This window comes from Xenopus tropicalis, chromosome 4 (genome assembly GCF_000004195.4).
Source record: "Xenopus tropicalis strain Nigerian chromosome 4, UCB_Xtro_10.0, whole genome shotgun sequence".
NCBI lineage: Eukaryota > Metazoa > Chordata > Amphibia > Anura > Pipidae > Xenopus > Xenopus tropicalis.
The window spans coordinates 38,230,148-38,247,385 of NC_030680.2; the positions used below are offsets into that span (position 1 = coordinate 38,230,148).

General features: G+C 41.4%; 1 protein-coding gene across 1 annotated transcript; it reads left to right on the forward strand.

Annotated features, from left to right (window-relative positions):
• Window positions 1–8,720: 8,720 nt before the first annotated feature.
• b4gat1 (beta-1,4-glucuronyltransferase 1) lies at window positions 8,721–14,900 on the forward strand. Its single transcript, XM_002939322.5, has 2 exons — window positions 8,721–9,951; window positions 10,432–14,900. The coding sequence occupies exons 1-2, from the start codon at window positions 8,878–8,880 to the stop codon at window positions 10,621–10,623; spliced, it is 1,266 nt and encodes a 421-aa protein (XP_002939368.2). The 5' UTR covers window positions 8,721–8,877; the 3' UTR covers window positions 10,624–14,900.
• Window positions 14,901–17,238: the final 2,338 nt, after the last annotated feature.

Consider the following 17,238-nt stretch of genomic DNA (forward strand, 5'->3'; position numbering starts at 1 on the left):
CGAAAGGAGTAGCGATTCTAATCAGGAAAAATGTAATGTATGAAACTTTGCATGTATGTTTAGATGTCCAGGGAAGGTATGTGATACTGCAATGCAAAACCAATTCCATTCCAATTACAATTGTCAACCTATATAACCCCCCTCCAGGTAACCTAGATGTACGATAATTTTCTCCAAAATAGCGAGCCTACCTCCAGCTCCACTCTATATATTGGGAGACTTTAATGCCCTGCTTCATCCAAGCCTGGACAAGCTAAATTCACTAAATCACACTCCCACCGCCCTAGCAAACTGGGCAACCAACGTGAATCTCACCCAAATTTGGAGATGGAAACATCCCAATACCATTCAATACTCCTGCCATTCCGCCACCCACAAAACACTTTCCCGAATAGATTTAGCATTTGCTTCCCCAGAAGCATTAGCCCTAGTGGATGACATCACATACCTTCCCAGAGCATTCTCTGACCACTCACCCCTAATGCTACAACTAAGAATAGGCCAAATCCCCTCCTCCAAAATATGGAGACTTAGCCCCCTTTGGTTGGCAAACGATATGGTAAAGGAGAAAAATGCTAGTGACTATAAAGAATTCTGGGAAAACAATAATGGTACAGCCTCCATCCCCACAAGGGGAAACCTAATTAACGCTATAACAGCAGCCAGCAACACAACTAAACAATTATGTAAGGAAGCTGAAAACCAGTTTAATAGTGCGGAACAAGCCCACGTAATAAACCCCAACGTTGAAACCCACACTAACCTTACTAAGGCCCAACAACAATTAAAACTTATATACACCCCCCTAACGAATAAGAAACTCCTATATACAGCTCAACGAATATTTGATCAAGGGGAAAAGAATCGTAAAACCCTTGCGCACCTAGCAGCCACCGCAAACTCAGTCACAGTTATTCCTAGAGCGATATCAGAAACAGGGAATGCAGCTACTAAACCCCAAGACATAATGCGAGTGTTCTATGAATACTATGTCACACTGTACAAATCAAAAACCACACAGTCCGCTCATACTATTGCCGACTACCTAGCCAAACTACCAATTCCAAAATTCGATAGACAACAAACAACTTACTTAAATAACCCTATCACTAAACAGGAAATCATCTACGCCATACAAGCACTTCCATCAAACAAAACCCCTGGACCAGACGGTCTACCACCAGAATGGTACCGATCAGTAATAGACGATCTAGCCCCTCAACTTCTCAACATGTACGAGGAGGCCTTTAACGCCCAGCAATTACCCCCCTCAGTGTACTCAGCTCTCATTATACTCATTCTCAAACCCGGGAAGAATCCCAGCTCATACCTCATACCGTCCTATCTCGCTAATGAATACAGATGGGAAAATACTGGCTAAAATCCTAGCAAATAGACTTATTAAAATGATCACTGCAATAATCCACCCGGACCAATCTGGTTTTATGCCCAACAAATCTACTACATGTAACCTTAGGAGACTATATACAAACCTACTAATTGCCCACGAGAACAGTGGACCCAGAATTATAGTCTCACTTGACTCCGCAAAGGCCTTCGACACCGTCGAATGGCCTTATCTCTGGAAAACACTAAAAGCATTCGGATGCGGCCCCAATTTCATAACATGGATAAAAATTTTGTACAAGGCGCCCCAAGCCCAAATTAGAGTAAATAATCTCATCTCTCCACCCTTCAGCCTACATAGGGGAACACGTCAGGGGTGCCCCCTCTCTCCACTTTTGTTTGCCATGGCAATAGAGCCATTAGCGATAGCCATCCGACACTCTATCAATATCAGCGGGTTTAGACTTCACAACATTGAAGAGCGTATAGCCCTATACGCAGATGATATCCTATTATTCTTAGCTGACCCACACAATTCACTCCAAGAAATTCTTAAACTCGTACAAGAATTTGGCTTATACTCAGGGCTGCGGGTAAATTGGGACAAGTCCCAAATAATGCCAGTTGACACAATCCCAATTATAGATAGGCCAACGACCAACCAACTAACCTGGGCAGACGAAATCAAATACCTAGGTATCACAGTATCCCCACTATGCTCCCTGTTCCAGGAACAGAACCTAGAACCACTATATGCAAATTTCACCTCTACAACAGCTACCTGGCAAAATCTCCCTCTGACGCTACGGGGGAGAATAAACTTATTTAAAATGATATTCCTCCCCAAATTCCTATATTTTTTCCGAAACACACCAACTACAATTCCCAAAAAGTTTTTCAGTAAAATAAGTGGAACCATCTCCTCCTTCCTATGGGCAGGCAAGCAACCAAGGTTTTTATGGAAATCACTTACCGCACCCCTAGAGAAAGGAGGCCTCCAACTACCTGATATGTATCTATACCATATAGCGGCCCAACTATCCCATTTACATCCCTGGTTTCTCCCAATTCTACTATTCTCCTGCTAGATTGAACCGAATTTACTCAGATAGAACATCAGCATGTCCCAAGTGTCAAGAGGCTCAAGCCAATTTCCATCATATCATATGGTCTTGCCCCCAGATTCAGAAATATTGGAAAGGAATTATGAAATGTCTAAATGATAACCTAGCCATACCACATATTGTAGCAATTGAATTCTGTCTATTCGGGGTAATAGATGAAGTTATACCACTTAATAAAACCCGCATACTGTGTAGAACACTATTATTTTATGCTAAAAAGAATATAATTCTGAACTGGTTGAAACCCACCACCCCCACTATCTCCCAATGGTTGAACCTAGTGAATAAAATGCTACCAATGATCAAGCTAACGTACGAAGCTAGAGGAATCCCCGACAAATTTGATAGAGTCTGGGGCACATGGGTAGATGTCTATCCTATCTCTTAAACACTACTGACTAGGGCCTGACCCACAAGATTGATAGAGAAATGCCTTTTCATTAACATATGGTATAAAGAAAGACCAATAACACACAATGACTGGAAACTTGTTTAATGTACAGCTCCTAGGTAAATATGCTTGATTTGCATTCTGTATAGATATCCTCTGTATACTGACAATTTAATGCTCTGAATAAGAAACGATTGTTAGTAAATGTCATATGTCTTGTCTGTTTTGAAATAAAAATAAATACTTTAAAAAAAAAAAAAAGTGCTATATTTATAAAGCTCAGTTACTGTCCACAATTGTTGATATTATAAATAGACAATTATAGTATAATTAATGTATATATATTTTTTTTATGTGAGACTAATTCTTACAATGACTTATTATTATAGCCCCCCAGACCTGGTACAGCCCATTGAAACCAATAGAACAACATGACAGCTAGTTGGCAACTAGTTTCAAGCCAATATGCATCCCATAGCTTTATAACTACCTGCGATTTTACATGGCATTCCGTCACCTTAAGGTGGTAAAGTTTGGTGTATTTCAGTGGTATTTCTTTTTTTTTTATATACAGAATTATAAATATACCCCATACATTTTTCCATTGGGCAGCTGTTCCAGGTAAAGAGTGGGGTGATGGAAAGGGTGTGCCTGTTGTGCTATGCACGGACATCTCTTTCTCTCTTACAAGTCCAAGGCACCTGCTGCTGTGCCAAGGGGAATGTTTTGGAAAAAGAGACATTGGTAGAAGAGCCAGGAAAATCTCTTAGCATTGCTATAGAGCATGACTGCATGAGATTAGCTGGCCTGGCCCCTCTCAGTTATTTAATAACAGGGCAGCTGTTTGGAACTGACCCACAGCACTGACACTCATGTGTGTAGCTCTGTACAGACAATGATTGTTTTTTTTATACAACACTTGCAGCTGGCCACAAAACCTAAAAAAAAAAAAAAAAAATTATATATAATATATATATATAAAATATATATTATATATATATATATATATATATTATACATTTATGCAGCGAGGGCTCATTTCCAAAGGCAGCACGAGTGCGACCAGAATGTTTATTAACACCATTAATTAAAAATACTTGAATACTGTATTGCTGCGCTAAGGCATATGTCCTGACTCCTGCATTGAACAGCATGTAAGTGCAACTGTAAACCCTGGGGAACCTGGAGCTACCGCCTCCCACAGCAATTTGGTTCGATACTCTTGCCCCAAATGAATCCCATGCAAAAATTATTCGAATGGCAAGTGCCATAAGTAATTTATGTCTACTATAGACAAAAATAACAACATTCATTTTGAGGTATCAGGTGCAACTCTCTTCATGGCAACCATTACAATGGAATTATAAGAAAAATGCACCAATGGGTAAAAAAAACTTGACAATTTGAGTTCTAAATTAACTGCATTAACAAATTAAGAGCTGAAAGGGCCTGGAGCTGAAAATGTATGAAGCAGGCTTTGTGTTATTACAATTATTAGAGCGATTTGGATAAAGCTTGCAGTTAAACTGCCCCCTGTCCTGAATGTAAAGGTGGCCATACACGGGCAGATTTCAGCTGCCGATTCTGGTCCTTCAGAACTATTCTTATCTGCCCATGAATGGGCACCCCCAATAGGCCAACCCGACTGACATCTGGCCAGACCTTGATTGGGCAGGTTTTTCTGTCGGATCGGGGACTGCATTGGCTCGTTAAGGTGCCAAGCAGGTTTGGGGAGGAATAGGCTCCCCCTAGCCATATTGAAAATCTCCCTATGTCCAGCAGACATTTTCCTTATGACATTTACATAGTTTGTGCAATGAAAAATGCAGGCTTACACAGGCAAAACTTACTTTGATTAAAAAAAGCCCTGCTTGGATTGATCACTGTAATGGATAAGCTGAGCTTTGGAGAGGAGTTTAGGAGAAAAAAACATATTTCTCCAGCAGAGTGCAAAGAGTCTGATCACTGTTTACATTTTTTTTGCAGGGGGTTTACATGTCCCCCACGTAATATAATCTGGGTTTTTTTTATTGTGAAAATAAGCATAGGAAGCACTTCTGCCAAAGTCCAGCCATTTACATGCAAGCTGAATGTATACATTCATATAAACAGCAACTAGCTGAGATCTCTGCAGTGGAACCTGACATCCTTCTGGGGTACCTGTTTGTCCCTCAATTACCGACACAATAATATAAAATAAATTAACTTTAGGGGATGTGTAACCCCTGAAAACAAATATCAAGTTGCTTACTAATTTTTTTTCATGTTCATTTCCAAGATCAGACATTTTAGACAATTAAAAACTATTAATATAATGAATTTTGGAACAACAGTGCCACCTGCAAGTCTTTGTTGAGAATGCATCCATATAAAGCCCCACGCATGCACAGTGGAGGGGGGGTGCGCGTTGATCACATGTTTGCGCATGTGCGCGGGGGTGGCCTCGGGGCGCCTGGATTACAAATCCGGCGCTGCCAAAGAGACCTTGGTGTATAAAGCAGAACTTTATTGGGCATCTATCCAAATAGATCACTACTGCAACCCCACTGTCCAGCAGTGCTGCAGTGCTTACTTACTCTCATTTACCTGGCATTCTCAAGTATATAAATCAGTGAAGTGGGTCAGTCAAAACCAGCACTGCGGGCCAGTTGAAAAATCGGCAGGCATAAGACCATATGGTCATGGGACCAGAATGACTCATATGTTGAAAAATCTTATTTGCTACTGTTATACAGTCCTACACATAATCTATGGAATCTCTGCCTGATGTATGTATATATATATATATATATATATATATATATATCTTTATTTATAAAGCACTACTTATGTACGCAGCACTGTAGAACTATAGAGTAATACAGCAGGGGGTTGTTAAAATAATAGATAAATACAAAGTATAACAATAAATAGAAATAAATACAAGGTACACTTGCTATAAGTTAAGAATCAAAGAGACAAAAGGATGGAGGTCCCTGTCCAATAGAGCTTACAATCTAAATAATTGAGTGCTATATCCTAAGCGTGAATCATGCTTTGCAGTTCAGTATGCATTAATTATTGTATTGGTCATCTCTGAGACAAAGTATTGTATATAATGAATAAACTGATAATTTTACACATTATTACTTTATGCACACATTACAGTGACACCTTGTGGTGAGAACAGTAAATGGTAATAGCTATGAATAACGTGGAGATAGAACCAAATCCCTTGGAGCCACATAGAATTCATAGTACTATAGAACTATTGTTCTGTGATCTTACAATTTTATTATTATTGTTACTTTATATTACTTATCTTTCTATTCAATCAGTCACTCTCCTATATATATTTCAGTCTTTTATTTAAACCACTGCCTGGTCGCTAAGGTAAACAAGCAACCAGAAACTGCTGAAATTCTAAACTAAAGAGCTGATGAACACCAAGCGAAATAACTGAAAAACCACACAAAAAAAGATGAACACCATTCGCAAATTTTCTAAGAATATTGGTGTCTTTATCCTACTAAAAGTTATTTTAAAGGCCGCCAAATGCCTACTGGATCCACGTCTTGTGCATTGCATTTTCCTACTTGGAGGCTAACTAGCTTGATCATGAGGCCTACAAGACTGGTATAACAAATAACATGCATAATACATAAATACAAAACCACTGCTGACCTACAAATGTGTTTGTTGTATAAATTTGCCACATCCAGTCCAACATACAATCACTGTGGCCATACGCTTTTTGTGTCTAATAAACGGAAGTCACAAACTGCTGTACATAGGCCTAACTAGTCCTGTACTGTACACAATGCAGGCAATTATAAAAAATCCTAACTGTACAGCCAACATAACCTGGCCACACATTTTCAGACATGAAAACCACAGTGACACACATTTTTATATTTGTAATTAAAAGAACTGACTGATTCCTATGCCCTAACCAGCCCTCTACTACACACAAATGAGGAGGTTATAGAACCATCCTAACTATATAGCAATGTATAACATGTAAGCCGACCACACCCATTCTGATATAGCAACTGCCATGGCAAACATTTTGATATTCCAATAAACATAATTTGCCAATTTCTTTACAATGGCCTAACAAACCATTCACTACAGAACAATGTAGGCATATAAATCAGTCCAAACTATAGGAAAAAGTAAAGGTGGCCATACACGAGCAGATCCGCTCGCTTGGCGATGTCGCCAAGCGAGCGGATCTTCCCCCGATATCCCCACCTACGGGTGGGCGATATCGGGGACCATTTAGGTAAAAAAAATAATAATCCGATCGTTTGGCCCTGGGGCCAGACGATCGGATAATGTGGGCGGCAATGGGGCAGTCGGATCGGGGACCGCATCAACGAGCCGATGCGGTCCCCGATCCGACCAGATTTTCTAACCTGGCCGATCGAGATCTGGCCAATTTCAGGCCAGATATCGGTCGGCCAGGCCGATCTGCTCTCCCCATACACGGGCCGATTAGCTGCCGAATCGGTCCAAGGGACCGATATCGGCAGCTATAGTCGGCCCGTGTATGGCCACCTTAAGCTGGCACATAAAAACCACAGTTGCACACAAATTCTGATATGTCTAATAATACAAATAACCAACTACCATGCATAGGCTATAGTAATCATTATATTATTTACTGGCAAGTACACATGTTAAAAAGGGGGTTAACATGATACTATACTTACACATACACTTTGTACCATATCCTTCTATGCCTACTGGATGGTCTGGGATTCCAGGAGCTTCCTTGAAATGATGGCACTTTCCTGTGTTCTTTATAAGCCACTGTCTTGCTTTTTCCTAAGGAGAATTTACATTCAGCTTCTGTCCAAACTGCATTTCTTGCTGTTGCTGCTCCATTCTTCAGGTAGTTTTTAGCTCTGGGTCAATGTATGTGTCTGCAGAGAAAAAACACAAGTTAGTTATGATCCCTTTCTGTGTGCCACCACTTTACATACCCCTGATACACCAAATCCCTCCCCCAGATTTTTCCCAGCCTCTTAAACAGCCTATTGTTAAAATTCTTTTTTAATCAACAAAAAGCCCCCATAGAGCCCACTTCTTATAGCTTACCCACACAGCCCTTATGGGGCTTCTTTTGCAGACGCTGCACTCAGCCTCTTATTTCCCATCGCCCATTGTGCATCAGTTAATAAACACCCCCAGACTGATTTCATCCGGCCTATTACCCACACAGCCCTTATGGGGCTTCTTTTGTATTCACTGCACTCAGCCTCTTATAGAAAAAGCAGTCCCTAGTAGCAGGGAAGCACAGAATCCAGGTTGCAGCCAAGATTCTGAAGATCGCCCTGTCAATTTCACCAACTAGTGTTTTTATAAATGTTTTTCGTCCCTTAGTTGTGAAATTTTTTCCCCTAGTTTATATATAATACCGTGGACAAAACTCGATTACGAGTTGCTCTTTTGTTCCCTGAAACCCTTTGAAGCTGAAAGAGGAGAAAAAAAGTACTTTCGGTCAAATATTGGAGGATGGGAGGTTCTGGCGACAGCAGTGAGGAATATGGTGACATTTGCTGATTCCTGGTAAAAGTTTGGCTCTCAGCAGAGAAAAATAAATTACTGGGAACTGAGGAACTCGTTGCCCCGATACGGCTGACAAACAGTATGAAAAACGCAAAGTTAGGTTTTATTTCTTATTTTCTTCCGTGGCAAAACTATGGGCTGTAAGCACATAACAAAACTATACAGCCGCCACAGCCCGCCTATTAAGTCCATCGCGTTACTGGCAGCCTATTTTGCCAGTCTATTTTATAATACCAACATGACGCTCCAACCTTGCTCGTCATGTGACTACGTACGCGTCATTGCGCAGATAGGCTATGAAGTTGTGCCGCCATAGTCTCATCTCGCGATATTTTAGGGGAAATTCTCCTGGAACTGTTCTGCAGAGCTGGGTATTTAAACAGCGTTGTGGACACTGAAATAGCCATTGTGTTATGAAAATTGGGGCTGTCCCGCGAAAAGCGGGGCTGTTGGGTGGTATGCATGCCCCCTAGTATGCGTTGCTCATTTTTCAGGGTGGCACTTATTGCCCTTCTTCTTGTTGCCCTCCTCCAACTACTTTATCTCTCTCTGCTATCTAACCTCCATGGCCAGCAGCAGCGCTCTGCCTACCCGGTGCCTGTGGGCACGTCTCATACAGGCTCCCAGTCGCACAGGGAACTGAAGGAACATCTTAGGGCTGCTAAAGTAGGTGGTATTTTGGATTCCAGCGGGCAGTACTGGATCTACCGCCATCTGTTGCCTCATGAGAAGGGCAACTGGAAAGACTTGGACGTGGTTTTGGCTTCTCACGCAAGTGTGAATAACCTGGGACATTTGCAGGATCTAGTGCAGCACTGGGATGGAAGGATATCACTGGCACTATTTGCTTCTAATGCCGTGCAAGCAAAACTGGCTGTCATGTTTGTGTATGCCCTCTCTCAGCTGTGCCCACATGTAAGGCAGAGGGTGTCTTTCCATCTAGTATGCAAATCTAGTGATAGGGTAACTTTCCCAGAACTGGAAGATCTTTCTGACTTTGCCACTCTCCCTAACTGTGAGGCAGTTTTCTCCAAGGCAGCAGACATGGGAATTAAGGTCGTTAATTATGCAGGTAATGCTTCTTACCCCAACAACTTACTGAGAAATGTCGCCAGAGCAGGTATTGAAAGTGCCGCTTATGTTCTGGTGGTTGATATTGATATGGTGCCTAGTGAAGGCCTAAGGTCAGGGTTTGTAAATCTTGCTACTGGGGGAGTGGATCAGCATTTGGTTTTTGTGGTACCTGCCTTTGAAATCCGCCATACAAGACGCCTTCCTAGCACTAAGGAGGAACTGATGCGGCTGTATCAGGTGGGCGAAGTACGAGCATTCTATGAAGAGTTGTGTCCACGGTGTCAGGCACCTACTAATTATTCTCTCTGGATAAACTTGCCGGAAAAGAAACCAGCTGCAAAACTTGGAGTTGCATATGTTGTTGAGTGGAAGGATCCCTGGGAGCCATTTTACATAGGGCGTGCTGATGTTCCAGCCTATGATGAGAGGTTTAAGCAGTATGGCTTCAACAGGATAAGTCAGGTATGAATGCACATGCTTTGTGGGGAAAAAGCTAGAGATAATGTTTTGCTGCATGTGTCAGTGAGACACAGTGTTTAGGTGGGCAGCCTTATTACTGAAATGTTGTGTTCTCTGCTACAAAGTAGTAAACCCATTGCTTGTCTTCTAGCACCTGCAGCCTGTGTGCACGGTATTTATTTTATGCCCCAGTAAAGTTTGCTTTTATCATAAATATAAAGTCCAGTAATCGGACAAAACTTTAGGCTAATGCCAGGTGGGGCTAATTCTTGGCCTATAGGTAAACGCAGGCTGAGGATTTAGCCTTATTAGCCTAATCTAGCTGGGTGCAGGGACACAGAGCTAACATGTTATGATTTGCCCCCACCCAGAGTTGGGGAGAGTAATAACACAATGGGTAGTTGTAGTAAGACATGGTCATTGTCCGACAAGACCAGTAGATGATTATAAAGCTTCAAACAGACTTTATTTTCTTTTTTACAGGCTTGTGAATTGAATATGGCGGGCTTCTCATTTGCTGTACTTGACTCAGCCTTCCTGCTTCATAAGGGCCACAAGCTTCCAGGTGACTTCCACAGTCAGAAAGATGCAGAAAATCGAAGAAATCGGCAACTGTACAGAGGCTTCAAGGAGGAGCTAAGACTCCGATATCCGGAGTCTTCCCGTCGTTGCTGAAAGGGTTCTGGAGATGGCAGTGCTGGGCACGCATGTTGAACGTTTCATGGTCATGTCTAGGTTTTAGGAATTGATATCATAGGTTTGGTCTTCAAGTCTGTGATAAAGATCAACATGTTTTCTATACAGGTATTCTGGGTGAAGTAGAGTATATTGTTACTACTGGTTATTGTTATGGTTATCACTGAATATTACTTCTGGTCTGGAAATTGTCAGACTTAATTACATGTTTTCCTGACTCAGGAAAACTCTTATGCTCATGAGAATATCTACAAACTTTTGGACCTTCAGCTGTTGCTAAATTACAACTAAAATTGCTCCTAACCCCACTCTTAGGCATCGGTACTACCTGCATTTTCCCTGTTTGCATAGAAACACAGGCGTTGAACAGGCCAATCGCCTCTCTGTCTTCCCCATCTTCAGTGTACACTGACAGGCACAGGATCAGCCTGGGGCAGAAAGTGTTGCAGAAACTGGAAATTCTGCAGGATGGTAGTGAATCTGCCTTCTCGATGCAAGCTAGAAAGTGGCAAGTGTGTCATTGGCCTTAACTATTGGGTATGGTGTGAACTGTACTTGGGCAACAACTGGAAGTCCACAGGTTTTAAGGGCATCATTTCTTAACCACTGATTTTGTCGCTGAAAAGATAAAGGATTTTTTATTTATAAAATCATTTCACAGATTATGAAACAAAACATAACCAAAACAAATCCCACAAAAACACCCATCCCTCTGTCCATTGGCAACTCTCCACCAAACACACCAAATCAAAGGCTGGTTTGCAAAGTCTTGTGTTTGTCCATACAACCTTCCTTCCACCACCTCCCAACCAATTCATGATCCCCAGAAAAGTATTTCCTGGTCCAACCCTCTCCAGTTTCCATCCCCCAACAAAAACACAGCCAATAGCATTTAAGCAACACATTAATAAAATGATCCACATAACATATATATCTATGCCAAACTGAGCAGATTGCCCCAGGCCACAGAAAGCTGCACCTCCAGCCTATAGAGAGGGAACTGAGAAGATATAGGGACTAATGAAAGGTGCAGGCTACCTATCAACATGAGTTTAATGAGTAGGACTTCTACTGAACATAATTTTTGCCTATTGTTATTAATAGGAAAATCTATGTTTTTTTTCTTGAACAGTTGTGGGAGCAGAAGCAGGAGAAAGCAGTTTATCAGGTGACACTTCACAGATAAACACTGTCTTATCTGCTTATTAGACATCTGCTCATCTGTAAGCTAAAACAGAAACAACAAAGGTGGCCGTATACGTTAAAATCCATTGTTTGGCGAGGTTTCCAATTGAACAAATCTTCTTGCGATATGTCCACCTAAGGTGGCTGATATCGGGCTGATTCGATCATCGATGGCTCCTATGCCCATTACAGTGATAACTATAGGGTCCGTCAGACCGAGGACCACATAAATGACCCAATGCAGTCCCCGATCGGATAGGAAAATCAAACCTGTTTGATCAATACCTGGCTGATTTTTAGCCAAATATCAATAAGGAAGGCCTGTTGGGGGTGCCCCATACATGAGCAGATAATCTGTTCAATCGGTCTAAAGGACTCTAATCGGCAGCTCAAATCTGCCTGTGAATGGCACACTTAAGGGCTCTGGCACACGGGGAGATTAGTCGCCTGCGACAAATCTCCCTTGTCACGGGCGATTAATCTCGCAAGGCATTTTCGGCGATTTGCCGAAATCGCCTGCGCAGCATGTGCCATCCCACCGGCGACTTACATTTTCGCCGGTGGGATGGTACTTCGGGGAGATTAGTCGCCCGTGACAAGGGAGATTTGTCGCGGGCGACTAATCTCCCCGTGTGCTAGAGCCCTAAGGGGGTTGTCTATACAGAGCTCATTATCTCTATTTAAAAATACATCCATTCTTAATTAGTGCTTTTTTTTCACTAAAAAGATGGGAAGTTTACACTAAAAATGGGAGCATGTACCCTTTCCTCTATGGTGTTTTTTTTTCCTTTACAGTTAAAGGCATTATTCTGTGCACAGATTATACCTTTTTTGCTTACATCTCTAGAAAAGAGCAGGAGCTGCCTTATTGCTTAGGCTTATGCCACATGTGTTGGATTCTTGGTGTGCAGATAAGCACAGGCCAAGGATCCGCCCCATGTTTGAAACAGCACTCACATCGGCCTGGGTGCAGGCACATACAGTGAATATTAGTGGAGAAATGCATACTCATGCATTCTGGAGCCGAAATCTGCTTCATGTGCCAGCAAATGGGCCATAGCAGTGGCTCCGAGAACCAACACAGGTTTAAAACGAGTAAAGCTGTTTGGTAGTTCCCATGCTCTATTTTATTATAGAAAAGGTAATCTGCGCACACTGAAAGCTTTGCCAACATACACTACATTTTAAAGGGCCAATAATGCCAAAAAGAAAAATCATACTGTTAATAATTTTATCAAGCAAATACAGGTGCAGTAATTGTTGGCTGCCAAATACATTTTCTTTTGACTAGCTTGGTATGGCAATTTTATTTTGATAAGCATCAGTGGAATGTATTGGCATTAATGGCCCTCTGCAACCATACACTACATTGTAGACTAGTAAGGTGGCAGGTCACTGTGTGAGCAGAATATCTTTCTCTAAATTAGAATTTAGTTTAAAAGCTGCTTCACTCCACTGTGTATAACCTCTGATTAAGATGGTGTGTAATGTTTACTTTTTCGTTCTAGAGTTTTGATGAAAATTATGATTATTGGATAGGATAGTATAGTGAAACAGCACCACACACAAACCCCTATACTGCCCCATTTGCCCGTACCTGTTGCTCAAATGATATCATATTATTACACTTGGCAGTTGTAGCCAGTCTGGTCCTGACTTTAACTGAGCATGCTTATAGTTGGTGATTGCCACTAGAGAGCTGGAAAAAGGACATCAATGACTAGAGATGGTGCTGCCAACTCTGCTGCTCTTCTCTGCATTATGATTTGGTATGGGTAAATTAATCGGCAGATCAGCAAAGCACAAGCTTTTCAATGTAAAGAAATATAATTATAAATGAGTGTAACCCTCATCCGTAGTTAGGTGCCAGCCAATGAACCAAAGGTATAATGTAGCTCAATAGTGTACAAGTATACATAGTAGATACAGTTGAAAAAATGCACAAGTCCAGCAAGTTTAACCACCCGTCCATGTGAAACCCACCTTGCAGTAGTAGCAGTGTTTCATTAAGCAGAATTTTAAGGGGTATTGGTACTAATAATTCAGTGTAGTGGTAACTAAAACCAAATGTGACATAAAAAAAAGAAATGTTATTCAATGGTATTCAGTTCTGCATGTGTTGACATTTAGCAGGATTGGGAAACCATTTCTGGACTAGGCTTGTTTTGTCTGCTGCCGTCCAGCTTCTGTGTAAGCACCAGGAGTGCAAAGGATTTGTTTATATATATGACAACATGCAACTGTCACCTACTGTTAATGAAAATATGTGATTTTTTTGCTGTGTCAGTACCTAGAGTCCCATGTGCTCTGCAAGATGGAATATTTATTGGTTTGAGTGACTACTACTAATCTGAATTAGTCCTATCTCTGCCTATTTATATTGTTGTTTGTTCAGCTTTCATATGCATAAAGCTGTTTCATGTTGTAATTTAATAAGCTGCTTACCTGACAGTATTATGTTTGGCTATTAAACATATGAAATATGAAAAGTGGTTCACTTTAAAAGGGCAACCTGTCAAGCAAAAAAGATTCTACTTGTTGCAAGTTTTGGCTGCTGATACTACAATGGAGCTTATACTGGTCTTTTTGAAACTGGAGCACCTGGATGGATCCCACACAAACATAGGGAGAACATACAAACTCCTTGAACATAGGACCCCAGTGCTGCAAGGCAGCAATGCCAGCTGCATCAACAGCATGCTGCCCATATTGATTTGGACAGGCAGAAAATTCCACAGACAAAGTGCATCATCAGGTTATGATGTATCCCAAGGACTCCCATATAATGCAGCCTGAGGATGGAATGATCGTATCAGCCCAGTTTTGCAGTGTAAATTGTGGGCCAAACTGATCAGCTTGTTTAGAGACCTAGCTGAATAAGAAGGTCTAGCTAGCTGTAATCAGCGTAACAGCAATAAAAACATTTCTTTTCTTTTCATTGATGGTTTAAATTAATTTAAAAATATACTACAACATATTACATGTACTCAAGTGTAGTACTATTTCTTCTAGGATTAGAGAGATATTTACACATTGTGGCACTGGAAAAAATAAATTTTTATTACAGCCAATTTATTTTTGAATATTTCCTGGTACACACTATCTGCTATGAGTCTAGCTTGTTAGCATATAAAAGATAAAATTCACAATGGAGATCAATGTCAGACCCATCTGCCATATCACACAGCGTTCTGCATGCTGACCTTGCTCAGCCTCCAACAACAACTTTTTGCCTTCTCAGTTGGCCAGACTACAGATATATCAACTATCCTCCATCTGAAACTCCTGCAATGCCTTGCACACTGTTATTCTCTTTCTCCCAAGGTTTGTTAATAATGGAACATGCAAAGCATTGAAGGGAACTGTAAGAGAAAGACAAACTGCTTTTAATTGCACTTACATTAATGAATTGATGTCTTAATGGAAAGTTGTTTTAAAATATATCATTATGGTAAAAGCACCCCTTTAAAATATTTAGTCAACAGTATTTCTTTTTTGGAGCCCTAAATGGATGACCTGGTCTCAAAACCTGCTAGAGAAGACTAACTCCACCCAGGGCTGCTCCTGGTAACTTTAAGAGACTCATTTTGAAAATGAACATCCTTTTTGCTTTAAATAGGCAGTATACCCATATTTCCAACATAAGTGCAATGAACAGGCACTATGCTAAACATAGGTTTTTGCCTATTGCATATCTCCCAACTGTCCTGATTTTCGCGGGACAGTCCCTCTTTTGACAGCTCGACCTGCAGTCCCGGATTCTTACTGAAAAGTCCCTCATTTCCCTTTGATCTCCTGCACTGAAGCTAAATAAGATACAAATTTAATTAAAAAGTAGCTTTTGTCAGTGAGCCCAGAAAGTTAACAAACTTCACCTGCTCTTAGAAACATTGTTTTTCATATTTAATTAAAAAGTAGCTTTTGGTACAGAGCCCAGAAATAACAGGACCCCAAAACCCCCAGAAATATGTTCAAACTTTAAATAACCTACCAAATTTAGTCAAATGGGAGTGGTATTTAGGCGGTGTGGTTGCAAAAATGGGCGTGGGATTTCTTTTTGTCCCTCTTTCCATTTTCAAAATGTTGGCAGGTATGCTATTGTCTTAATGAGGAAACGTGTATGCAAAACATGTATGTCTGAAACTGAGATTAAAGATATTATACTTCCTGACTCATATGAGCAGAATCAAAACACATTAGCAGTCCACTCAGAAGCCTCCATATAAAAAAAAAAAAACCTCTCTCCTCCCACTTGCAGCATTTTAAATGGGCAGTATATACATCAAACGATAAAGAAAAAGGGACACAACAATCTGCCATGTGTAGCGTGGCAAAATTGTTGTTTGACCACACCAATTTGGTGGCCTTACTCCCAATACAATGTCCATTTTACAAAAACACATCCTTTTCCATGTTTCGAATGACAGCATTAGAAGTACAAAGTGCACCAGAAGACACAGCGGCTCTCACCATTTCATGACATATTGTGGCCCAAAACATTCCGCAACACACTGTGGCACCTGCATTTCATCACGGTAAGATCACTGCAGAAATGGTCTTGAGAACTCCACTAACCACAGACCTGCTACTGTAGTAAGATGAGTCCCAGCCAGCTCCCACTCCCATACACCCAGTTAGAGTCACACAGACAGTCCTGTCCCTTACAATTAATTTGCAGGTAGATGAGATAATTCAAGAGTAGCAGAGACTGTTTTGCTCAGTTGTAGCCTAACTTCACTCCCTCCCAGACCCAGTCACACAGTCCTGGACCCTTAAAATTTGCCAGATAACATGAGATAACTAGAGTGAGACTGTTTTGCTCAGGTTTAGCTTGGTCCTGCAGCCTGGCCTCACTTCCTTTTACTCCCAGACCCAGTCAGACTATAAAGGTGGCCATACATGAACCAATTCTAGTTGCCGATATTGGTCCTTTAGAACGTTTCGGCAGCTTATCTGGGCGTGTATGGGCACGAACGACGGTCCTGCCCGACCGACATCTGGCCTGAAATCAGCCAGATATCGATCCTGCCGGTTTGATTTTTCTGTCACATCGGGGAGTGCATCACCTTGTTGATAAGGTCCCTGAACTGACGGTGCCTATACCCACCGTTCAATTGTTTGACCCCAGGGCCAAATGACTGAATTAGCCCGATATTGCCCAGCCGTAGGTGGGGATATCGGGAGAAGATTAGCAAGAGCAATCATCTGATGTTAAGTTGCCCAGCTAAGCTGTAGCATGTACAGTAGCCTTGGGGGGGATTATTGATGGCAGTAGCACTGACAGGTACAGTGGGCCGCAGACAGGGAGCAGAAGCGTAGCACAATGAGCTATGTTCCACCCAGGCATTTTCACTCAAATAAAGGCTTCAGCGTGCCTGAGTATGCCATTTATAGGCCTCTTGCTCCCCT

Coding starts and splice junctions, on each gene's coding strand:
- b4gat1 (XM_002939322.5), top strand. CDS start 8,878: ATGCCCCCTAGTATGCGTTGCTCATTTTTCAGGGTGGCACTTATTGCC. Junction 9,952..10,431: donor GCTTCAACAGGATAAGTCAG/GTATGAATGCAC, acceptor TCTTTTTTACAG/GCTTGTGAATTGAATATGGC.